This window comes from Polypterus senegalus, chromosome 5 (assembly GCF_016835505.1).
Source record: "Polypterus senegalus isolate Bchr_013 chromosome 5, ASM1683550v1, whole genome shotgun sequence".
In the NCBI taxonomy this organism is placed as follows: domain Eukaryota; kingdom Metazoa; phylum Chordata; class Cladistia; order Polypteriformes; family Polypteridae; genus Polypterus; species Polypterus senegalus.
Window position 1 is genome coordinate 5,899,255 of NC_053158.1, and position 26,117 is coordinate 5,925,371.

General features: G+C 42.7%; 1 protein-coding gene across 1 annotated transcript in view; it reads left to right on the top strand.

Moving 5' to 3' along the window:
- The first annotated feature begins 463 nt into the window (after window positions 1-463).
- Window positions 464-26,117, top strand: part of LOC120530125 (charged multivesicular body protein 4b-like) — a 40,115-nt gene continuing 14,461 nt past the window's right edge. Inside the window, exon 1 of the mRNA XM_039754307.1 lies at window positions 464-812. Coding sequence (XP_039610241.1) covers window positions 623-812 — 190 coding nt within the window. The 5' untranslated portion in view covers window positions 464-622. The remainder of the gene's footprint in view (window positions 813-26,117) is intronic.

Genomic DNA, 26,117 nt, shown 5'->3' on the forward strand with positions numbered 1-26,117 from the left:
TTATTTGTTCTTGTTTTTTTTGGATGATGTAAAATAGTTGAACTAATCAAACAGTGTAACATCATAATATATATGTTGAAGTTATGATTTGGGACTTTTTAAGTGATTGTTTGATACGGGTTCAAGGGGTTTGTTAATTGGAAGAATGGAAAAGTTTTTTTTTTTTTTTCTAATTAATATAAGTAAGGATTTTTTTTATCCTCTGATACAGCAGCCTGTAAAATATTGGTTTTATATGTAACCTGTTATATATTAATTTATTGCTATTTGATTAATAAAGATCATTTAAAAAAATAATAATTTTGTTCACAAGCGCCTAAGACTTTTGTACAGTACTGTGTGTTCACAGAAGTGCGCTGTGCTGCCTGCAGAACGGGGAGACGCTAGATGGGGCGGTAGTTTGGAGGCGTGGTTCAACTGGTGACGCGGATGGCTGACCACGCCCACGTGACAGGCAGCACCGAAGCCTGGTATTTCCTTTTTGCGGAACCCGACACCTGACGCCACCTCCTCAGTCGCTGGATCGCCAGTCTGCTGCTTCTTGACTCTACCGAGCGAAACGCCGAGTGCTGCTTTGTGTTTACTGCCTGTGGACAACAAAAAAAAAAAAAAGAGGAGAAAAATGAGCAAGATTTCAAAGTTTTTCAAGGGGAGTTCGAATTCCTCGAAAAAGCACGGGCCGACTCCTCAGGAAGCGATCCACAAGCTGCGGGAAACGGAGGAAATGTTGACGAAGAAGCAGGAGTACCTGGAGAAGAGGATCGAACAGGAGCTGACGACCGCCAAGAAGCACGGCACGAAGAACAAGCGAGGTGAGTGCAGCCGACTCCCCGAAGGCGAGCGCCCGTCGACCTCTGATGTACATACAGTAATAGCGAAAGGTCAAATTATATCCGCCATTCGCCTCATCGCGGTGTCTTACCTGCGCGACACACACCTGTTGACGTCGTGGAATGTTTGGTCGCGTGACGGCGCGTAGCGAAACTTCTCTGTGAGTGACGAGGTGTTTTTATTTTAATCTTAGAAACAATATTCTTCTGCCCCCCATGCTGGTTAGTGAGTGGGGGACCCCATGTAGTGGCAGGCTTTTGTTACAACCACCTTCATAATCAGTGAATCACTTCACAAGCTTTTTTTTTCTCCCTTATTCTGCATTCAGAAAATGACAGAGGTGTTATATTTATAAAATTATGCGTTAAGTTTTAAATTATTAACCTTTTCATGTTACTTTCCGTAGTTTTTGTCTTTATTTCTGTGTACTGTAATTCTTTCCCTTAATTGTATCTTGATAATGACAGCTACAGCTAACAATGAGCAGAGCAAACACCCAGCAAATGACACTGAATGCTTGAAGAGTGCAAGAACTTAAGCATCAGACCAGCTAAGATGTCCGTTAGTAAATAATGGGTTAAATAACCAGAACTCTTAGAAAAGCAGAATAAAAGCCTTGATTGTGATGAAGATCTTAAAAGCCACGTTTAAAAGAGAGTTTGGGGAAAAATTACTATCTATCATATAATATCTTTTGTCTTTATCTGTCTGTATATCTATAATAGTGCCTTTCATCTTTATCTGTATATCTATCATATAGTGTCTTTTGTCTCTGTTTGCCATCTGTCTATAATATCATGCCTTTCGTCTCTTTCTGTCTATATATCTTTCATATAGTGCCTTTCATCTCCTTCTGTCTATATATCTATAATATAGCACCTTTAATTTCTTGTCTATATATCTTTCATATAGTGCCTTTCATCTTTATCTGTATATCTATTATATAGTGTCTTTTGTCTCTGTTTGCCATCTGTCTATAATATTGTGCCTTTCGTCTCCTTTCTGTCTATATATCTATAATATGTCTTTTGTCCCTGTTTGTCATCTGTCTATAATATAGTGCCTTTTGTCTCTTTCTGTCTATATATCTTTCATATAGTGTCTCTTGTCTCTGTCTGTCATCTATTTCTATATCTATCCAGTTTAGCAAAATAAGTGTGTGTGCCAACAGTGTAGTGTAGTGAAGGCAATCACAGTTTGTTTGTCTTTCTCCACTTTAAGCCCATCTGGAAGAACACCAAACACATCTGTTAGTGGATTAGGAGGGATTGTGACTTAAAAAGTTTTGTCCAGAATGATGTTAATTTGGATCTTGATTGCAGCGTTCACAGGTTGGACCTTGCCTTTCATCTCTGTCTGTCCATCTATCATATAATGCCTTTTGTCCTTATCTATACAATACAATACAATACAAATTATTTTTGTTTAGCCCAAAATCACACAAGAAGTGCCTCAATGAGCTTTAACAGGCTCTTCCTCTTAATGGTCCCCCAGCCTTGACTCTCTAAGAAGACAAGGAAAAACTCCCAAAAAAAACCCTTGTAGGGAAAAAATGGAAGAAACCTCAGGAAAGGCAGTTCAAAGAGAGACCCCTTTCCAGGTAGGTTGGGCGTGCAGTGGGTGTCAAAAGAAAAAGGGGGTCAATACAATACAATACACAGAACAGAACAAATCCTCAATACAGTATAAAAATAAAAATATTACAAGTACAGTAGATGATATCCCATAGTAGGATTTGGATTTGTTCAGAGCCCTGGAAACCTCGGCCATTAAGCTGCCTCCCCCTATTGGCCATTCTACAGCTGAGTCAGTGCAGGGCCGTCCAATCCGATGTTAGGACCCCTCTACCCAGTGATTCCTGCGATCCTCCATCAGAGATGACTTTACGTTAGGCAAGCAGGACAACTTGGCAGGTGGGCATTGGCATCAAGTGCCACATTTGAGTACTGAGAAGAGAAACAGAATAGGTGAGGGTCTGCCTGTGGGGGTTGCCAACCGGGATCCCGAGCTGTTTCATCGTGTGGTGGGTGCGGCAACGTGCCGTACCAGTGCAGGCTCCACAACTTGACTTGACTGCACTGTTTTGGACACTGAGTTGGTTTTGTTGTTTTTAATAAAGCACTTTGCACCTTCCCCTTTTTCATTGTGATGTCTTCATTGTCCACCTCACCCGGTGACATTACCAACAGTGTCGGGTTCAGTGGCTCCCAAAAGGGAGATGGGAGCGTGGAGCAGAAACCTGCATCGTCACACCCAGGTGGCTGTCTGCTCGGCTCTATGTTAACTCTCATTATTCAGATACGATTGAGGGAGCAAACTCCACAGAACAGTTGAAGTGTGGAAAGTTCAAAACATAAAACTACAGGAAAAATACACAATTCTACAATTTTTTACAGATGTACGCTGAATCTCAGACTACTGATCTTCTGTAAACGCATAACAAAAAAAAAAAAAAAAAAAAACTAGCAAATTAAGGCATGAGATGAATCCGAGGAAAAAATGACTCGCTGATTGTGAACTTGGTCAAAAACTGCAGCCACAGAGACCACCCCAGCCCTACCAGACTGACTATCTATCTATCTATCTATCTATCTATCTATCTATCTATCTATCTATCTATCTATCTATCTATCTATCTATCTATCTATCTATCTATCATATAGTGCCTGTCACATCTCTGTCTCTCTCTATTTATATAAATATATATATAATCTCAAGAAGCAGATCATAGAATGTTACATCGTTTACTGTCATATAATGCAAAGTGTACGCGACACATGTTTCGCCCTTATTTGGGCTCATCAGGCGTACACTCTCCACTGCACCACTCGCAGGGATCGGACGTCAGTGTCAGAGACGAAGCCCCTTTACGCTATGTCATGGCGTGTGATTAATTTTTGTTTGACTGCCTGGAGATCGGAGTAATTCCATTCATTGCATTCGTAGTCTGAATCATGATCTGATTGCATGGGTGGTTACCTACCAGATATTTATATATATATATATATATATATATATATATATATATATATATATAATAGCCATGTGCGCCCAACTATGTTGCACATGTTAAAGTTGTCTGTGAAGGGCTCCCTGTTTAAATGCGGCTGCCAGTCATGAACTGGGCCTTTCGTCGCACAGCATTATGATTTTTATAAGGGAAAAAAAATTACAAAAGAAAACCCTTGGATATTGATTCGATAGGAGTGGCCTACTTGGAATCACTATCCGAATCGTAATTATGTGGTGGTGTAGGAGCATTTCTGTTTCTGTCCGTTCACAGTCAGTGTCGTGAAAACGAGATGATCGTTTCCTCTCACGATGTCTTCTCAAGCTTTCTCTAATCTCGCAGGTTGCTTTGTGGCAATCCAAAGAGTAAGGCAATATACACGGAGCAATGGTTATTTATTTATTTATTTTTATTATACTTTATTAATGCCGAAGGCAATTACTTGGTTTTCACATACCCCTTGGGGTCAGAGCACCCCTGGAGCAACCCTAACCCTAACCCTTGCTCAAGGGCCCAGCAGAGTAGGATCGCTTTTGGCAGTGACGGGGATTCGAACCGGCAACCTTCTGGATGCCAGCGCAGATCCTTAGCCTCATAGCCACCACTCACCCCTTGTATCTATTTATGATATAGTGCCTTTCATGTCTGTCTGTCTGTCTATCAGTGTGTATATCTACTGTATATATCTATATATATGCCTATGTTTGTATATGTGGAGGGTTGAGTAATGAGGTGGGGTTCAGAAGGTGTTGGTCATGAGGTATTTGCTATTATTTAGCTGTTCTTCTTTTTAAGTCTGCATATACCAGTTCAAGTCCAAGTGCCTGTTAATGGCATTCTTTTTAAAGAGCGTCTGTAATTGGCAAATTTCTCCCTGGAGACAAAATAAAATTCTCTCTGTCTGACTGTCTGTCTGGTATATAGTGCCTTTCAATTAGGATTTTGAGCTGATGTCATTTCTTGTTAATGTCGCAGGATGCCAACTCATTTAATTCACAAACTACAGGGCCGTGAACGCGAAGACATTTTGAAGGCGCGCCTTTCTGTGGCCTGTGGCTTCAAGGTTTGACAGACACAAACCACAAGATTACGGTTTTATTTTATTTTGCAGTCTCAGATTATTTGGTGGTTGTTAAGCGCTTTTTTTTTTTTTTTTTTAAAGCCTTCATCCTCTTTCATCTTAACTTTTTAAGTGGCATAGTTGTGTTGTCCACTTGCTGCCCCAAGTCATTCTGGTCCTCAGTCTGGACCTTCTTTATTTATTCTTGTATATTTTCACGCTCATTTCTTAGCACATTTCAAAGAGATGTGATCAGTTGGGGGGTTTGTTTGTTTGTATGTATGTGTGTCTGCATTAGCGTTGGATCCACAACAACCACAACATTTATTTCTATAGCACATTTTCATACAATTGATGGAGCTCAAAGTGCTTCACATAATGAAGAAAGAAATTAAAATAAGACAAAACTCATTAACATCGAATAAGAGTAAGGTCCGATGGGCAGGGAGGACAGAAAAAACAAAAAAAAACTCCAGATGGCTGGAGAAAAAATAAAATCTGCAGGGGTTCTGAGGCCACGGGACCACCCAGCCAGCCCCCCTCTACCTAACATAAATGATCAGTCCTCATTGTATTCAGGGTTCACGTGGAAGGACTTGATGATGACGGCCACGTGGACTTCTGGCCTTTAATCCATCAATGTAGGGACATCACGGTGCTTTAATCAGGTGGTGGGGCGCAGATCACCACCACAGAAAACCGGGAAAAGAAACAGAAGAGAGAGTAGGGGTCAGTACAGATTTTGGAGCCACCATGAATAATAATGATAATTAATTGAACATACAGAGTATCAGGATTAAACTAAAATGAAGTTATGAGAAGGCCATGTTAAAGTAATGTGTTTTCAGCAGTGTTTTAAAGTGCTCTACTGTATCAGCCTGGCGAATTCCTATTGGCAGGCTATTCCAGATTTGAGGTGCATAACAGCAGAAGGCCGCCTGCCCGCCTCACCACTTCTTTTAAGTTTAGCTTTTGGAATTATAAGGAGACACTCATTTGAAGATCAAAGGTTACGATTTGTAATATCATGTGTCAGGCATTCCGATATATACGATGGAGCGAGATTATTTAAGGCTTTATAAACCATAAGCAGAATTTTAAAGTCAATTCTGAATTACACAGGTAACCAGTGTAGTGACATCAAAACTGGAGAAATGTGCTCAGATTTTCTTTTCCTAGTTAGGATTCTAGCAGCTCCATTCTTCACTCGTTGTAACTGATTGATGTCTTTTTTGGGTGGTCCTGAGAGGAGCGTGTTACAGTAATCTAGTCGACTGAAAACAAACGCGTGAACTAATTTCTCAGCATCTTTCAATGATATAAGAGGTCTAACTTTTGCTATGTTTCTTAAGTGAAAAAATGCTGTCCTAGTGGTCTGATGAATATGCGATTTAAAATTCAGGTCAGAGTCAATAGTTACCCCTAAATTCTTTACCTCCATCACGACTTTTAATCCTAATTCATCAAGTTTATTTCTAATAACCTCATTGCATCCATTATTACCAATCACTAAGATTTCAGTTTTTTCTTTATTTAGCTTGAGAAAATTACTATTCATCCATTCAGAAATACCAGTAAGACATTGTGTTAGTGAATCAAGAGAGTCGGGGTCATCAGGTGCTATTGATAAGTACAGCTGTGTGTCATCAGCATAGCTGTGGTAGCTCACGTTGTGCCCTGAGATAATCTGACCTGATGGAAGCATGTAAATTGAAAATAGCAGCGGACCCAGGATAGAGCCTTGTGGACCACCATATAGAATATCAGGGCTCTTTGAAGTATAATTACCACAACTTACAAAGAATTTTCTACCTGCCAGGTAGGTTTCAAACCAATTTTAAGACCCTGCCTGAGAGGCCCACCCATTGACAAAGGCGATTTCTAAGAATATCAGAACTAAAATGTTATACTAATAAATAAATGATATTTATATGACACCTACTCAGAGCACTTTACATCACTTGATGATGTGATGGCAGCCATTCTTTGTGCCAGTACGCCCACCACATATTAGTGAGAGATGGTCAGCCAATTAGATTCAGTGGATGATAAGGCGGTCAGAATGACCAGGTAGTGGTGGACATGCCTGTCAAAAGATGTCCAGAGTTTCCTTAATGATCACAAAGGTTTTACGTCTCATCTGAAGGACATTACCATTTTTACAGCACAGTGTGCCCATCACTGCACTGGGGGCACTGGGATCCACACACAGACAGCAGGGTAAGCACCCCTTGGCCTCACACACACACTTCTTCCAGCAGCAACCCAAGCTTTTCCTAGATGGTCTTCCATCCAAATATTTGTTGGATCTGCACAGGCTCAGGCTGGTTGACCTGTTCTGGAGCGCTAGTGGTATGGCGGCTGACATTTTGACTTGAGCACCAAAATGGGTTCTAAGCCAATAACGGATAAGTCCTCACTAAAAGGCATGAACCTGTGTGTGCGTCAACATGCAAGACACGCACACACACACACAATGTGTCCCATGGATGTCACATGTATAGGTATAAAATAAAGGGTCCTGGAGGGCCGTAGTGGCTGCAGGTTTTCATTCTCTCCCTTTTCTTAATGAGTGACCTGTTTTAGCTGCTAATTAACGTCTTTTGAATTCATTTTGATGGACTTGTTTTTTTAAATTTGTTCCCCTGAATTTCTTCACCGTTCCTCTGAATTGCTTCATTTCTTTCCTTAAATGGCAGCCATACAAAAATGAAATGTGACGTGAGGGAGCCAACAGAAGACCAACTAAGTCAGGGCCACAAACTCCAACCAATTTAGTTGCTTAATGAGATGCTGATTCTTGTCGTTCTTTAAACTCGTTCTTTAATTTCGTGGCTGGTTGCTGCTCTCGTGGTACATTAGCACCAATTTCCAAAATTGTTGATTTTCTCTTTTCACTGATAAAATGTTTTGTGGACCTGAGCACATCGACATTCCTGAGACCTTCACCTTTCTTTATTTTCAGACATCGTGTGATGGATGCAGGTTAGCTGGTCGTGTTTCGGCTCCTTTTGTATCTCATTATTGTTTGACTGCTAATTAAGGAAAAAGAAACAATTAAGAGGTCTGAGTCTTCAAGAGCAAATCAAAAGAAGTGAGTTAGCAGCCAAAACAGGTCACTCATTAAGAAAAGGGTTAGAATGAAAACCTGCAACCACTGCGGCCCCCAGGACTGGAGTTGGGGTCCCCTGGTATAAAGCAATACGATTTACAAGAAAGGAAAGTTCTGCCTTGGCAGTGCCAGTCCCAGTGAGGTGCTACACAGACGTGGTGTTCTTGTTGGTATAAACACTCACATATCGTCACACACGTCTGCTGAATAACTCGTTGGCTGAAAGTCCTCAGTGTCACAGAGAGGAGGATGTGCAGCTTTGTTCATAATGGAACTCGGCTTTGTTTTAATTCTCTGCTCCTCTATGACCTGCAAGGGAATCCAGCGTGTGTCCCATAACTGAGCCTACTCTTTTAATTAGTTTTGTTGACTTGGTGGTCCTCTCTTGAAGTGACGTCACCAGCACGGCCGTCACCGAGTTGTAGAAGATGTGATGGAGGTCACTTCTCACAATTAAAGAAACACCGTCTCCTAAGAAAGAAGAGTCTGCTCTGGCCCGTCTTCTCTAGTTCCTCTGTGTTGTGAGACCACTCAAACCTGTCATTAATCTTCTTCTTTCAGCTGCTCCAGTTAGGAGTCGCCACAGCGGATCATCTTCTTCCATATTTTCTTGTCTTCGTCATCTTGCTCTGCCACACCCATCACGTTCTCTCTCAGCACATCCATAAACCTTCTGTTAGGTCTTCCTCTTCTCCTCTTCCCTGGCAGCTCTATCCTTAGTACCCTTCTCCAAATATACTCGGCATCTCTCCTCTGCACATGTTCAAACCAATCAAACCTGTCATTAATGTGGACTAGGGCCCACGATTTACCGCGGCAAGAAATGGTAAATTCCGCGGCATGTTTTTTTAAATTTACGCCGCGGCAAATGCAGTACCAGAACTCCATAAGACTAATTCGTAACCCAAGCAAAATAAATGCAATTTTTTTTATTCTTAATCCCTAATATTAATCAATCATAATTCATAATACTAATCAAAGCGTATATCAAAGCGTTCACATCCGCACATTTTAATCCACAGATTTGCTTTAGGCAAACGATGCTGAAACATATGTAGGCATGATATTATTCTCAACAGACGATCGAATAATGTTTCTTACGTTATTGTTTATTTATTGTTGAAGAAAACGGCACAGTAAGCTCGTAGGTTTTCTTGTGACAGAGAATAACGCATTGGTGACAACACCGATCCTTATTCTGAGAACGAACGTTCCACATCAACAGAAGAGATCGGCAACGCAATGTAAACTTTAGCAAGAGCTGCTAAGCGAGGCAGTCTGTCCTCTAAGGCAGTGGTTCCCAAAGTAGGGGGGTCGTGAGACATGAGAATCACCGGGGGAAAGAGTGGCCGTACATGACACGGGCTTTAGGGGGACGATGACAATAGTAGGAGGCGCCTTGGCAGTTGTGAAGACATTGACATCAGTAGTCGTTTCTTGTGATGCTGTCTGCCTTTAGTTTTAGACAACTCTGAAAGACAACAAAGAGTTAACTGCCAGAGTCTCGCTGCTGGCTGCCCAGCCCACCTCAGGATTTCCTTCAATCGGAAATGCACTCCTCTACCTCCTCTTCCTCCTCCTCCCATCTCCCACCCTGTGTTGTTGTACTTGAGGCATGTCTTGGTTTCATTTTGTGTGCCTCAAATTGCTCAGCCGTTGTTGGTCTTGCTCATTAATTGAACTTGTGGCTCCTTGAAGACTGTGGCCTGAAAATAAGCAGGACTGTCTGTCTGTCTGTCTGTCTTTCTTAAGTTGGATTTCAGACAGCAGTCTGGCGTCACCCAGCGTCAAAGCAGTGCTACTGTTCCTGTGTGGCTTATCATTGTTTTTCAGATCTACGTCCCTGACGCGGCTTTATAAATACACTGAAACTAACCGCATATTATTTATTCGTGTAACGCATCTGATTGTAATTAACATGTAACAATATAATATAATGGTCCAGGGAATAGCCATAGTATTCTAAATACCATAACTGCTTTAGCGTTGTTACTCTCACTTCTTCTTCTTCTTCTTCTTCTTTCAGCTCCTCCCGTTAGGAGTTGCCACAGCGGATCATCTTTTTCCATATTACTCTCACTGCACCACTCAGAGTATTTCTATCACTGTATCTGAGTGTGAATCACAGCAGCAGCTGATCGGAAAGAGAATTATCGGTATACAGCATCAAGCACCCGCTGCCTCAGCCACGGCAAAACGTTTTAAAGCCTTTCCTGTACGGACCTCGCGGTTCAGAAACAGTTTCATCCCAAGAACTTTAAACAATCGATCAGTCCATCAAGTGCTCCTTGTAGAACTGTCAGTACTTATAAGTCCAATCACCTCACTGGAAACCTACACTACAGTTATAATATCACACAACCTGAGCCACTTTATGAAGCGCGTATTTACATATGAGGACGATATCATTTATAAGATGAAATGTAGCAAATTATCCTCTTTAATAGACAGACACAGACACACACACACGCGAGACAGACAGACAGACAGACAGACAGACAGACAGACAGACACACACACACACACACACACACACACAGGCGCGTACAAGACAGACAGACACACACACAGGCGAGAGACACACAGACAGACACACACACACACACACACACAGACAGGCGCGCTCGTGCATTGTTGCAGTGTTACTTTTCTTGGTTGTTGATTAAGTCGTAAGACTATAGCGTGAACTCTTGCAGTGTTAGTTTTCTCTGTTGTTCAAGGTTTTCTTAGTGTTATTCAGTGTTTTTACATTTAGTTTACTATTACGCTGTGCATTCAATGGTATAATTAACTATATTTGTGCTTAAAAACTTAAAAAAATATATATTTACATACAGTTAATACGGTCTGGAACGGATTAATTGTATTTACATACAATCTTAAGGGGGAAATTACGTTGGTTCACGACCAAATCGGGTTACGACCAGAGTTTTGGAACGAGTTACGGTCGTGAACCGAGGTTCCACTGTATTACCGTCAGACAAAATTACAGGCATTTTACAGAAATACAAACCAGTATTACTGCGAGAGAAAATTAAAGGCACACAATACAGTGACGTATATTACAGCCACATACAAGGTCCCTTGCCATTTAATATCGACTGTTCCTAATGTTTATGCCCTACTGTTCTAGCGCCCGTTATTGTAACAGGGTTAATGTCTAGTGTTGATTCTATTATACAGATAAAACTTTAACTTCATTTAAATAATCTGTATTGTTAATAATTAAACATGTGAGGACACGATGCCACAGCGCTAGCAAGTTCACGTATTGTTCCTGCCTTGCTCTGTGTATTTGCTGAGGCTGGCGCGACACTGGAAGGATAGACGGATAGAATAATTAAACACGTACTATGAAGATATTTCAATGTTCCTTAAAAGTTTTGAAGAATCGTCGTTGTAAGCTTACAGATGGCTTAACGTCTATTACAGAGCTGATTGTGTGGCGATTGAGTATTTGGGGAAAGAAAAGGAAGGCCAGGAATTGGAGGTTAGTACGTTTGAAAGAGACAGGAATGCTGCAATAAATTATTTCATCGAAGGTCGCGCACGGCGCAGCAGCATCTTATGTGAGACATGAACAATCACTGCGCCATCGTGTTCTCAAGTTTAATAACATGCTTTCATTCCAGTCATCATGAAAATGATATCACGTATACAGTGGTGTGAAAAACTATTTGCCTCCTTCCTGATTTCTTATTCTTTTGCATGTTTGTCACACAAAATGTTTCTGATCATCAAACACATTTAACCATTAGTCAAATATAACACAAGTAAACACAAAATGCAGTTTTTAAATGATGGTTTTTATTATATAGGGAGAAAAAAAAATCCAAACCTACATGGCCCTGTGTGAAAAAGTAATTGCCCCCTTGTTAACAAAGAACCTAACTGTGGTGTATCACACCTGAGTTCAATTTTCTGATTACTGCCACACCTGTTTCAATCAAGAAATCACTTCAATAGGAGCTGCCTGACACAGAGAAGTAGACCAAAAGCTCCTCAAAAGCTAGACATCATGCCAAGATCCAAAGAAATTCAGGAACAAATGAGAACAGAAGTAATTGAGATCTATCAGTCTGGTAAAGGTTATAAAGCCATTTCTAAAGCTTTGGGACTCCAGCGAACCACAGTGAGAGCCATTATCCACAAATGGCAAAAACATGGAACAGTGGTGAACCTTCCCAGGAGTGGCCGGCCGACCAAAATTACCCCAAGAGCGCAGAGACGACTCATCCGAGAGGTCACAAAAGACCCCAGGACAACGTCTAAAGAACTGCAGGCCTCACTTGCCTCAATTAAGGTCAGTGTTCACGACTCCACCATAAGAAAGAGACTGGGCAAAACGGCCTGCATGGCAGATTTCCAAGACGCAAACCACTGTTAAGCAAAAGAACATTAGGGCTCATCTCAATTTTGCTAAGAAACATCTCAATGATTGCCAAGACTTTTGGGAAAATACCTTGTGGACTGATAAGACAAAAGTTGAACTTTTGGAAGGCAAATGTCCGTTACATCTGGCGTAAAAGGAACGCAGCATTTCAGAAAAGAACATCATACCAACAGTAAAATATGGTGGTGGTAGTGTGATGGTCTGGGGTTGTTTTGCTGCTTCAGGACCTGGAAGGCTTGCTGTAATAGATGGAACCATGAATTCTACTGTCAACTAAAAAATCCTGAAGGAGAATGTCCTGTCATCTGTTCGTCAACTCAGGCTGAAGCGATCTTGGGTGCTGCAACAGGACAATGACCCAAAACACACCAGCAAATCCACCTCTGAATGGCCGAAGAAAAACAAAATGAAGACTTTGGAGTGGCCTAGTCAAAGTCCTGACCTGAATCCAATTGAGATGCTATGGCATGACCTTAAAATGGCGGTTCATGCTAGAAAACCCTCAAATAAAGCTGAATTACAACAATTCTGTAAAGATGAGTGGGCCAAAACTCCTCCAGAGCTGTAAAAGACTCATTGCAAGTTCTCGCAAACGCTTGATTGCAGTTATTGCTGCTAAGGGTGGCCCAACCAGTTATTAGGTTCAGGGGGCAATTACTTTTTCACACAGGGCCATGTAGGTTTGGATTTTTTCTCCCTAAATAATAAAACCATCATTTAAAAACTGCATTTTGTGTTTACTTGTGTTATATTTGACTAATGGTTAAATGTGTTTGATGATCAGAAACATTTTGTGTGACAAACATGCAAAAGAATAAGAAATCAGGAAGGGGGCAAATAGTTTTTCACACCACTGTACATCTCAGTATTTTAATTATTCAGAGCGCTGTAATATCACAAGTGTAATGGATTCTGTGTCCTGTCGGAGGAAGAGAAAGAACAGAAGTACGTAGTGATTCACACACATAGAGCACATAGAAGATCAAATACAAAACAAAGCATTTAACGTGCTACTTTAGTTATGATGGGATTGAGAAACTAGTGAATTAAACGATTTAAAGATGAAGTTTATGATATTCTAGTTTAAGGACAAAACAAACTATGTGATTAAAGTAGAAATTTCGAGATTAAAGTTGACATTTTGTACTTTTTTTCCCACTGTGTGCCTATTTTTTTGTTTGTCTGTAGCCTAATAAGCTCAGACGGTGGGCTACGACTTGCCTTTTCACGGCGACTTTGATATGTGACTTCTTTTTTATTTCCGGCACTGTGTGACTTTGTGAACGTGAGCTTTCAAGTTTCTCCGAACACGCTATGTCACTCGATCAACTTCCTTTTGTTGATTATACCACGTACGTTTTTCCTTTGCCTCCACTTGGTATTCGCTGAAATTCTTCTATTTTCCCCCGTGCTTTTTCCATTGTCATTTCACAGAAGGCTGAGCTTAAGGGCGATTTTATTGATTTGTGTATTCAAAGAGGCGTAATTCTGGGAGGACTTGGGGTGGGACAGCAGGCGCGTACACGAGCGTTACTTTTGATGCTGACTGGGATTTATGTAGCGGAAGAACGTGGAAGTTGGAGTACGCACAGATTCCTGCATCTGGATTTTTCTGGATTTCGGCCTTTGTGCTTTCGTCATGTTATAGTGCGAATTCTACGCACGGCGTTATGCATGAGTCCCCTGGTGCTTCCAAATGTCTTCCATTTTGCAATTATTGAGGCCACTGTGCTCCTAAGTTTTTATCCCTCATCCTGATTTGTGCCTCACCTCAGTTTGATTGCAGAGGTCTACAGAAAGTTCCTTGAATTTAATGGCTTGGTTTTTGTCCTGGTGCTTCCTGTTTGTGAGACATGGACACTATCCAGTGACCTGAGATGAAGATTGGACCCCTTCATGTGTGTCTCTCCGGAAAATCCTTGGGTACCGTTGGTTTGACTTTGTGTTGCTCATGAAGTCCCAAGTGAGGCCCAGGACCTGCATTGTGAGGAAGCAGCAGTTACGGTACTGTGGCTTTGTGGCACTATTACCCGAGGATGATCTTCATTGTTAAGGACCTGATAGGCTGGACCAGGCCAAGGGGACGCCCACATAACACCCGGCTGTGACAGATAGAGGGTTTATTTCCAGAAAGGTGGCACTGGACCATGTCTCTGCCCCTTGCCAACCAGGATCCTGTGCTATTTTGTTGTGTGGTGGGTGCCGCAATGCACTGTACCAGTGCAGGCTTCCCCAACCTGACCTGACCTGTTTTTGTCCTGAATTGTGGGACCTCCTATACACAGGTATACGTGGGCCTTTCTAAACGACGCACGATTCATTCAGTTGGCCACCGGTGGACTGCAGTCACGTTCTTGACACACCTCAAGGAGAATTAAAGCAAACGGGAGGCACCTGAACACAATTTATAGGGGCACAGAATACTTTGAGAAATGAGAGACCCACCAGACAGGAACGGCACTCTGTCAGTCTCGTGTTTATGTGTCACGTCTGTAGATTTGTGAATTGAAAACTGGCCCAGAAACGAGAAGTGAGCCTGTGTGATGGAGTGGCAGACTGGCATCCCACTTTAGGTTAATCTGCCCACAGCTTCAGGTCTGACCATAAATTGGTATAAGGTGTTTGAGAATAGAGCACAGCACATCTTCTTCTCCATTTTCCCCCAGGAAGTGAATTTTAGAGCTGCCTCATTGTTTGTGAATGGCATCTCGACTTTCATTTGCATTGAGACGGCCATCCTGTTAATTTAGCGTATGGCGTGGGAGGAAAAACCAGCAGAACCCGTCTGTGCAGTGGAGATGTAGTGGCGTTGAAGTGCTTTGTGGAGTCTGAGAGGAGTTTGGAGACATCAGCTGATGGGCAACGGGCTGGTTTTGCTGTTACGCCACAGCCATCCTGATTTCTGTAGCGTGTTTTCACGCAGTGCATGTGGCTCCAAGTGCCTTACGAATGACAAAGAAGGGAGAAGTCAAGCAAAATGACCCCTCTTATTGGCTAACTAAAAAGATTACAATACGCTGGCTTTCAAGGCAACTCCGGCCCCTTCTTCAGGCGAGATGTCAAAGAAGAAAAACAAAAGAGAAACATCATTAAAACATGACGTGCTAGAAATGATAGATGAGAATAAATTAGAACGTGATTAACTAGATAGATGGATAGATACTTTATTAATCCCAAGGGGAATTAAATAATAAACTAACAAAGATATGTAAGTAGGAGAAAAAGTGCATTGCTGGGGACAGAAGAAATGAGAAACCGAATGTGCAGGGGGGTCCAAGCATGGCACCTGGGCGTTCAGCAGTCCACCAGTGAACAGGATCCTCTGGCGCGGCTCTTCCTCTTCATCTTCATCTTCCATCTCCTCTGTCTCAGGCGGCCCCCCTCTAATGTTGTGATTCATTTCATTATGTAAGATGGAGCCACACAGTCATTTGTCCCCCCTCTCCTATTAGTTTATTTCTCTGGCTGTACCATAAAATTCAGAAAGGGCCTAAGCATTTGTAATACAAGTTATGTACTTTTAAATATTAAACTATAAAGAAAATGTAACGCTATATGGGAGGGGGAAAAAATGAAAGAAAAGAAACCCTCACCTCTCAGAAGTGAAGACGCGCCCGGTCCCACCTGCTTTTCCTTTCTTTTGGAAAGTTAAATTACATGGCAGGGGTGTCGGTGTTAATTACCTCTCAGTTCTGCAATGGCACTAAAATAAAAAATATAAAATGAAACTTATAGAAAATGTCCCTGAGCTGTTTTTTTTTATTAGTCCTTACAGTCTAATTAAAATAAGAAAGTAAAATACAGAGGGGGAATAAGTATTTGATCACCTGCTGAATTGGTAAGTTTGCTTACTCAAAAAGAAATGAACAGTCTCTGATTTTTATGGTATGTTTCAATTTAATGGAGTGAGACAGAATCCAACCAAAAATATAAAAAAAAACACATTAAATAAAAGTTATAAATTGATTTGCATGTCATTGAGTGAAATATACGTACAGTGGGATGCAAAAGTTTGTTCGACCTTGTTAATAGTCATTATTTTCCTGTATAAATCGTTGGTTGTTACGATCAAAAATGTCAGTTAAATATATCATATAGGAGACACACACAGTGATATTTGAGAAGTGAAATGAAGTTTATTGGATTTACAGAAAGTGTGTAATAATTGTTCAAACAAAATCAGGCAGGTGCATAAATTTGGGCACCGTTGTCATTTTATTGATTCCCAAACTTTTAGAACTAATTATTGGAACTCCAATTGGCTTGGTAAGCTCAGTGACCCCTGACCTACATACACAGGTGAATCCGAGTATTTAAGGGGGTCCATTGTAAGTTTCCCTCCTCCTTTAATTTTCTCTGAAGAGTAGCAACATGGGGGTCACAAAACAACTCTCAAATGACTTGAAGACAAAGATTGTTCACCATCATGGTTTAGGGGAAGGATACAGAAAGCTGTCCCAGAGATTGAAGCTGTCTGTTTCCACAGTTAGGAACATATTGAGGAAATGGAAGACCACAGGCTCAGTTCAAGTTAAGGCTCGAAGTGGCAGACCAAGAAAGATTTCGGAGAGACAGAAGCGACGAATGGTGAGAACAGTCAGAGTCAACCCACAGACCAGCACCAAAGACCTACAACATCATCTTGCAGCAGATGGAGTCACTGTGCATTGTTCAACCATTCGGCGCACTTTACACAAGGAGATGCTGTATGCGAGAGTGATGAAGAGGAAGCACAAACAGAGCCGCTTGAGGTCTGCTCAAGCACATTTGGACAAGCCAGCTTCATTTTGGAATAAGGTGCTGTGGACTGATGAAACTAAAATGGAGTTATTTGGGCATAACAAGGGACGTTATGCATGGAGGAAAAAGAACACAGCATTCCAAGAAAACACCTGCTACCTACAGTAAAATGTGGTGGTGGTTCCATCATGCTGTGGGGCTGTGTGGCCAGTGCAGGGACTGGGAATCTTGTCAAAGTTGAGGGACGCATGGATTCCACTCAGTATCAGCAGATTCTGGAGACCAATGTCCAGGAATCAGTGACAAAGCTGAAGCTGCGCCGGGGCTGGATCTTTCAACAAGACAACGAGCCGAAACACTGCTCAAAATCCACTAAGGCATTCATGCAGAGGAACAAGTACAACGTTCTGGAATGGCCATCTCAGTCCCCAGACCTGAATAGAATTGAAAATCTGTGGTGGGAGTTAAAGAGAGCTGTCCATGCTCGGAAGCCATCAAACCTGAATGAACTCGAGATGTTTTGTGAAGAGGAATGGTCCAAAATACCTTCAGCCACAATCCAGACTCTCATTGGAACCTACAGGAAGCGTTGAGAGGCTGGAATTTCTGCAAAAGGCGGATCTACTAAATATTGATTTCATTTCTTTGTTGTGGTGCCCAAATTTATACACCTGCCTGATTTTGTTTGAACAATTATTGCACACTTTCTGTAAATCCAATAAACTTCATTTCACTTCTCAAATATCACTGTGTGTGTCTCCTATATGATATATTTAACTGACATTTGTTATCGTAACAACCAACGATTTATACAGGAAAATAATGACTACTAACAAGGTTGCCCAAACTTTTGCATCCCACTGTACGTGCTCTGATTGGGTAGCTTCTCAGCCATCCGCCAATAGCGTCCCTTGTATGAAATCAACTGGGCAAACCAACTGAGGAAGCTTGTACCATAAATTAAAAGACCAATTGTCTGCGAACCAGCAAAAAATCCGTGATATATATTTAGATATGCTTACATTTAAAATCTGTGATGGAGTGAAGCCGTGAAAGTTGAAGCGCAGTAAAGCGAGGGATCACTGTATTTCAAAACGCACTTCGCCATGAACCTCTTCTCACAGAAGGGCCCTTTAGGGTTTGTTTTGATGGGCGCCACTCGGACTGTGCAGTCGGTGCCCAAGATCTACGACTCTGACTCCTCAATTTATGGTACCACCGACTCCTCCACTGCCCCCTAATGTATGAGGGGATGGAGCGCCTCTCAGCCTCTGGTTTTTGTTTGTCCAACCCCTGGCACGTTTCTCGCTGGCTGAGACTGCATTTAAAAGGTTAAAACTCACACTGACATGGAATGCACCTGGAATCTCCAAGCATGGGATGACTACACAGGGAATCGTCACCAGATATAGCATTCTACGTCGACAGCGTTAACCACTGTGCCACCCAACTGTAATTATGTTTATTATTACAGACTTGCACTGTGACCTCATGGCCTGGTCATTTTGTTTTAAACCACAAGATTGCCACTTTGGTTTCAGCCGTCCTGAGCAAATCACAGGGTGCAGTTAAACTGAATGATGGTTACGTCCGTTCTTAACGCTGGTTTAAACTCTTCATGATACATTCAGCTTGATGCCGCACTCGGTGTCCACTTGATCATTAAAGTAAAAAGAGCTCCTCATGACCAGTCATGTGACCCCCCAACTCCATCCAGATCACCTGCAGAAGGGTCAAGAGGTTTTAGTATTGAACTTTTTGAATGGGCAAGTTGCAGGATCTAAGCCAACACGGACCTGGGAGGATTGCTGATGCCAGGCAAGGCGGTTTCTGCTGCCCTCCTGGCATTTTCTCACAGGGTGGTATAGAATGGCGCGATCAACAAATGACATCCAGTGAGTGTCGGGTCCTTGTACTGTGCTACTGTGTTGACTAAAGTGCTCCCCAACTGTAAATAAACGTGTGTGCTGAGTGACAACTTGTGTCTGCCTGTCTGTGTCGGGTAGGGTGGCTGGTACGCCCCCTAGTGGTCCACACCATTATGAATACTAACAGAATGTCAGGTTATATAGCGCCTTGATGTGAGGAGTACAAGTCACAGGAGGTTCTGCTGAAGCTTTATAACACACTGGTGAGGCCTCATCTGGAGTACTGAGTGCAGTTTTGGTCTCCAGGGTACAAAAAAGGACATAACAGCAGAAGAGAAGGTCCAGAGAAGAACGACTGGGCTGATTACGGGCTACAGGGGATGGATGAGTTATGAGGAAAGATTAAAAGAGCTGAACCCATCACGTGTGTTAAGTTTAGATCTTGTTTGGGCTGAATACACAATGGGAGGTCTGAAAATCGAAAGTACGCCCTAAGAGAAGGACTTAGGAGTTACAGTGAATATAACACCTATCAACTGACAGACAGTGTTCAGAAGCCATTAAGATGGAGTATGTCAGGCTATACTGTACTGTATATTGCCTTGATGTGTGGAGTACAAGTCACAGGAGGTTCTGCTCAGGCTTTATAACACACTGGTGAGGCCTCATCTGGAGTCCTGGGTGCAGTTTGGGTCTCCAGGCTACAAAAAGGACATAACAGCACAAGAAAAGGTCCAGAGAAGAGCGACTAGGCTGATTACGGGGGGCTACAGGGGACGAGTTGTGAGGAAAGATTTAAAAGGAGATGAAGAGGAGACCTGACTGAAGGGTTTAAAATGGTGAAGGGAATTAGTCCAGTGGATCGAGACGGTGACTTTAAAACGAGTTCATCAAGAACACGGGGACACAGTTAGAAACTTGTGAAGGGGAAATTTCGCACAAACATTAGGAAGTTTTTCTTCACACAAAGAACGATAAACACTTGGAATAAGCGACCAAGTAGTGTGGTAGACAGTAAGACGTTAGGGACTTTCAAAACTCGACTTGATGTTTATTTGGAAGAAATAAGTGGAGAGGACTGGCAAGGTTTATTGGGCTGAATGGCCTGTTCTCGTCTCGAGTGCTCTAATGTACACTTGAACATCTAATAAGAGTGGATCACCTTATGTGTGGTGTTTCTGTGTTCTCTCCATGTCCATTCTCTATACTTCAACTTCCACACATGCCAAAGCCCGTAAGTCTTTGGTTAATTGGCCCAGTATGTGCTCTATAACTGACTGGGGGTCTTATTTGCTGGTTGATGCCAATTTTCAATGCTGCGGTAGACCTCAGCTCCCTTTGACTTTAAGATGGGAACAGCAAATTTTGAGGAATTAATTAAAAGCGTTCAAGATAAAGTTCCAACAAACTCCAGCATTTCTTTCCATAGTTCTTTTAGTCGTCTTTATTTCATGTCCTGTAACTCCCTTCTCCCTGCTTAGTTATTAGCTAAACAAACAGGCTTGATGGATTGAATGGTCTCCTCTCGCTGGTCAGAGTGTTCTCGGGAACCGCCATCACAGGTTACTTTGTAAGGTGCTCTCCCAGAATGCAAAGCAGCAGCCCAAGATCGTTTATCCAGCCGCTGCTCTAAATTGTTTCAATGTTAGTGTGTTGATCCTCTAAGGATGGTGCCTCCCTTCACCTGGGTAGAATATGGGCCCCCCTGTGACCCCAAACGGGTAAAACGTTGGTTAAAAAAATATTCGGATCTGAAGTTAAAAGTTTGTTAATATTTCTCCTTTTCTTTTTTTCCATACTTTTTTTTTCCCTTTCATAGTTCCTGAACAGACAAGCATATGTCGGCCCTTCTCGAGGTTTTACTGTCTGCTGTGCAAACCGAGACCACTTCTGTCTTTTTTCTCTTCATCTGTGATGTGGCGTGCTGTAAGTTTTCCTGCTTTTCCCTTTTTCTGAATCTCCTCTTTAAAAATATGAAATATTCTCAGATAGAAATTACAGAGTGCAAAATAGTCCAAGGCTAGAAGATGTCCTGTCAGGCCAGTCGTTTTTTGACTGTTATTAATGGGGTAGTGTCTCGATGCATGCTCAGTAATCCAGGTAAGGAAATTGTAGAAAGTTGATTCAGTTCATCTAGACCACGGGTGTCGAACTCCAGTCCTGGAGGGCCGCAGTGGCTGCAGGATTTCATTCTAACCATCTTCCTCATTAGTGGCCAGTTTTGGCTGCTAAATTAATTTCTTTTGCCTTAGTTTTAATTAGCTTGACTCAGGCCCCTTAGTTGTCTCTTTTTTTCCTTAATTAGCAGCCAAACAATAATGAGACACAAAACAAGGCACCACATGACCAGCTCACCTGTGCCCATCACATAATATCTCAAAATAAAGAAAGGTGAAGGTCTCAGTAAGGTTGATCTCTCAGGTCACCAAAACATTATGACGACGTTCTTAGAAAAAACAGAAAAATCAACAGTTTTGGAAATGTCTGCAGTGGCAGGATGAGAGCAGCAACAAGCCATGGAATTAAGTAATGAGGTTTAATTAACAGCAAGAATCAGCTTCTTATGAAGAGATTGGTTGGAGCTTGAAATCCCAGTTTAGCTGGTCATCTGTTGGCTTGTTTCACATTTCACTTCTGTTTGGCTGTCATTTAATGAAGAAAGAAATCAATTCAGAGGACTGAATCCTCCGAAACAGGGCTATTAAAATGAAGGAGTGAATTAGCAGTGAAAACTGCTCGCTGATTAGGAAAAGGGTTAGAATGAAAATCTGCAGCCACTGCGGCCCCCCAGGCCTGGAGTTTGAAACCCCTGATCTAGACATACAGTAGTTCTTTTCCAGGGGCATACGTTTCATCGCTCATCCAAGTGACTTCCTCAGTCTCGCTTGACTGCAGGTTTCTCCAACCTTATAAACAGTACCTTAGCCTAATGACCGACCAAACACCATTGATTAACAATGGGCTGTGTGACCAATGATATGCAAATTGTCCATTGATCAATGGCCATGAGTATCATTCACAGAGAGTGGGGGAATGGCTGCAGTCACCACATTGTAAGATGGTGATAGATCAAGGGAGAGACCGGTGCACACAGACTCAAGGCTCTCGTGGCTGCCATCTCCTAGTGGAGTGGAGCTGAAGAAAAAGAGAAAGAGCTGTGCTGACTTCAACCACCACTAATCTGCAGCATCTCCCTAGATGATATGACGGCAGCCATTCGTACGGCAGAATGCCCACCACACATTAGCTCTTAGGGGTGAGAGACAATTAGCCAGTTAGAGACAGTGGATGATTAGGAGGCCAGAATGACCAGGCCGTGGTGGGAAATTTAGCCAGGACATCGGGATAACACCCTACTCTTTACTAAGGATGCCCAGGGACATTTTATGACCTCGGTTTTACATCTCATCTGACGGACGGTGCCATTTATACAGCACAGTGTCCCCCGTCACTGCACAGGGGCATTGGGATTCATACACAGACCACAGGATAAGCGCCCTCTGCTGGCCTCACCAACACCTCTTCCATCAGCAACAACCCAAGCTTTTCCTAGATGGTCTCCTATCCAGGTATTTGGACGGGCCTGAAGAGTCTTAGCTTCAGGTGGATGATCTCTTCTGAAGTGCAGGTGGTACGGCTGCTGGCTTTTGTTAGGATGCCACTCCTGGTGTAGCCACTGTTGCATCCTTCCACCTCCGCCTCCTGGTATATAAAGGAGATATCACTCATTATGTGGCCTTCCGTTATCATGTTCTTCTGTTATCAAAGTGTCCTGGCCAGGTAAGAGAGTGGCGTTTATAGCAGCTGGGATGCCGGTTTGTATGTAGTGTGATGGACGGCTGGGTTCCATGCCTGGCCGGGAAGCCCCTGCTACATATGTTCCGGGGGAGCAACTTTGGACAGCTCAATACCTCCTCCGGGACGCTTGGTGGCAGCCTCCCGGGCCGACGACGATTCCCCAGCCTCCCACCTGGCTCCATGGGAGATGGAGTCTTCCACAGCCTGGTTGGGAGCTGGGATGGCCGCTAGGGGGTTCTGCCGGGACTCAAGTACCCAGCTGGACGAATCATCAGCCCCACCCGGAGGTGCAATTGGGACCAGGTGGTCAAGCACCTGGAACACTTCCGGGTGGGCTATAAAACGGGCCAGCCTTTACCACTCAATAGCCAGACTCGGGAGGAAGAGGACGAGGTTGCCTGGGAGGAGTGGTGGTGCAAGGAACAAGGGTTGTTGTGCTGACGATTAAGTGGTTTTGGGACTGTGTTGGGCCTGTGGGGCTCGGGGAAGGCGTGTCCCACAGCTGAAGAATAAAATAAAAAGCCGGTGTGGTTTACACGTGCCTCTGCGTAGTCTGTGCTGGTTCGGGCACTATATAGCACGTGTTACAGTAGATAGATACTTTATTAATCCCAAGGGGAAATTCACACATTCCAGCAGCAGCATACTGATAAAGAACAATATTAAATTAAAGAGTGATAACAATGCAGGTATAACAGACAATAACTTTCTATAATGTTAAAGTTTACCCCCCCGGTGGAACTGAAGAGTCGCATAGTGTGGGGTCTCCTCAGTCTGTCAGTGAGCAGGACGGTGACAGCAGTCTGTCTGTCTCTGAAGCTGCTCCTCTGTCTGGAGATGATCCTGTTCAGTGGATGCAGTGGATTCTCCATGATGGACAGGAGTTTGCTCAGCGCCCGTCGCTCTGCCACGGATGTCAAACTGTCCAGCTCTGTGCCTACAATAGAGCCTGCCTTCCTCACCAGTTTGTCCAGGCGTGAGGCGTCCCTCTTCTTTATGCTGCCTCCCCAGCACACCACCGTGTAGAAGAGGGCGCTCGCCACAACCGTCTGATAGAACATCTGCAGCATCTTATAGCAGATGTTGAAGGACGCCAGTCTTCTAAGGAAGTATAGTTGGCTCTGTCCTCTCTTACACAGACCATCAGTATTGGCAGTCCAGTCCAATTTATCATCCAACTGCACTCCCAGGTATTTATAGGTGTACCCTTAGGCCCCCTCCTCGGTTCAGAGATGGTCGTTCCTTTTTCATGTAAATGACCTCCTTGACTCTTCACTCAAACCAGCGTTCCTCCCAGTCCAGGATGTGCACATCTTCATCACTGAAAGAGTGACCACTGTCCAGTAGATGTAAATAGACTGCGGGGTCCTGACCTAACGAGGTAGCTCTTCTGTGTTGTGCCATCCACTTCGCCAGTGGTTATTTGGTTTCCCTGATGTATGATTCATGGCAATCCTCTTGACACTTAACTGCATAAACTATATTACTCTGTCTGTGCCGGGGCACCTGATCCTTGGTGTGAACCAATTTTTGCTGTATTGTTATTTGGGGTTTGAAAGCCACTGAGACCTGGGGCCTCATGTATAAACGGTGCGTATGCACAGTAATATTTCCACGCTCAAATCGCGATGTATAAAACCTAAACTTAGTGTAAAGCCACACACTTTTCCACGGTACCTCATACCCTGTCGCACGCAAGTTCTCTGCTCGGTTTTGCAGACTGGCGGCACCCAGCGTCAAAGCAGTGCTACTGTTCCTGTGTGGTTATCCTTTTACAATATAATAGTCCACAGAATGGTTAAACTATTCTAAATACCATAGCTGCTTTAGCGTTGTTACTCTCACTGCATCTTCTTCTTCTTCTTCTTGCTCCCGTTAGGGGTTGCCACAGCGGGTCATCTTTTTCCATATTACTCTCACTGCACCACTCGGAGCAGCTGATCGGAAAGAGAATTATCGGTATACAGCATCAAGCACACGCTGCCTCAGCCATGCACACAGTCTATTTGAACTGCTCTCATATGCCAAATGCTTCAAACCTTCCCTGTACGGACCTCGCGGATCAGAAACAGTTTCATCCCAAGAGCTGTAAACGCACTCAGTCAGTCCATCAAGTACTTATAAGTACAATCACCTCACTGGAAACTTGCACTAGTTATAATATTACACAACCTGAGCCACTTTATAAAGCACGAATTTACATATGATGACAATATCAGTTTTAAGATGAAATGCAGCAAAATATGTTTATTATATTATACACATAAAACTTTAACTTAATTTAAATAATCTATATTGTTAATAATTAAAGGACACAGTGTTGCTACGCTAGCAAGGATCTGGTGCTCCACTCACGATTGTTCCTGCCTCGCACTGTATGCTTCACTGGGACTGGCGTGAAGGATAGAATAATTAAACACGTACTAGGAAGATATTTCTATGTTCCTTAAAAGTTTTGAAGAATTGACGTTATAAGCTTACAGATGGCTTAACGTTTATTACAGATCTGATTGTGTAGTGATCGGTTACTTGGAGAAAGAAAAGGAAGGACAGGAATTGGAGGTTAATACATTTGAAAGAGACAGGACTGCAGGGGTGGCCTTAAGCATGTGCAAACTGTGCACCTGCACAGGGCCGCCAACCCAATATATATTGAATATAAAACAGAAAGACAAAATAACGACACAGCTAAAAACGCAGCGGCAAATTTCGGCAAAAGTTGAACGCTTGTGTCATGAGCACGAGGCGGCTTTGAAGTGTCCGCAATGGACGTGGCCATCCACCGTGCATAAGATACCATATTGACATTGGCGGGTGAAGGGGCCACCGATTCTTTCTTTGCCTAGAGCCGCCCCCGAGTACTGCTGCAATAAATGATTTCATCGAAGGTCGCGCACAATCACTGCGGCATGAAACTCATGTTTAATAACGTGCTTTAACTCCTATCATCAGAAAAATGATATCACGTATACATCTCAGTATTTTAGTTATTTAGAGAGCTGTAATATCACGAATGTAATGGACTCTGTGTCCAGTTGGAGAAAGAGAGCCGGTTTAAGAAGCAAGTAGTGATTCACACACACAGATCACATACGAGTAGAAGATCAAATACAAAACAAAGCATTTAACGTGCTACTTTAATTACGATGTGATTTGAGAAACTGGTTTTAAGATGAAGTTTACTACTACTGTTCTACTTTAATGACAAAATCAACTACGTGATTAAAGTGGAAATTTCGAGATTAAAGTTGACATTTTGTGCTTTTTCCCCACTGTGTGCCTTTTTTTTTTCCTCTGTACCCTAA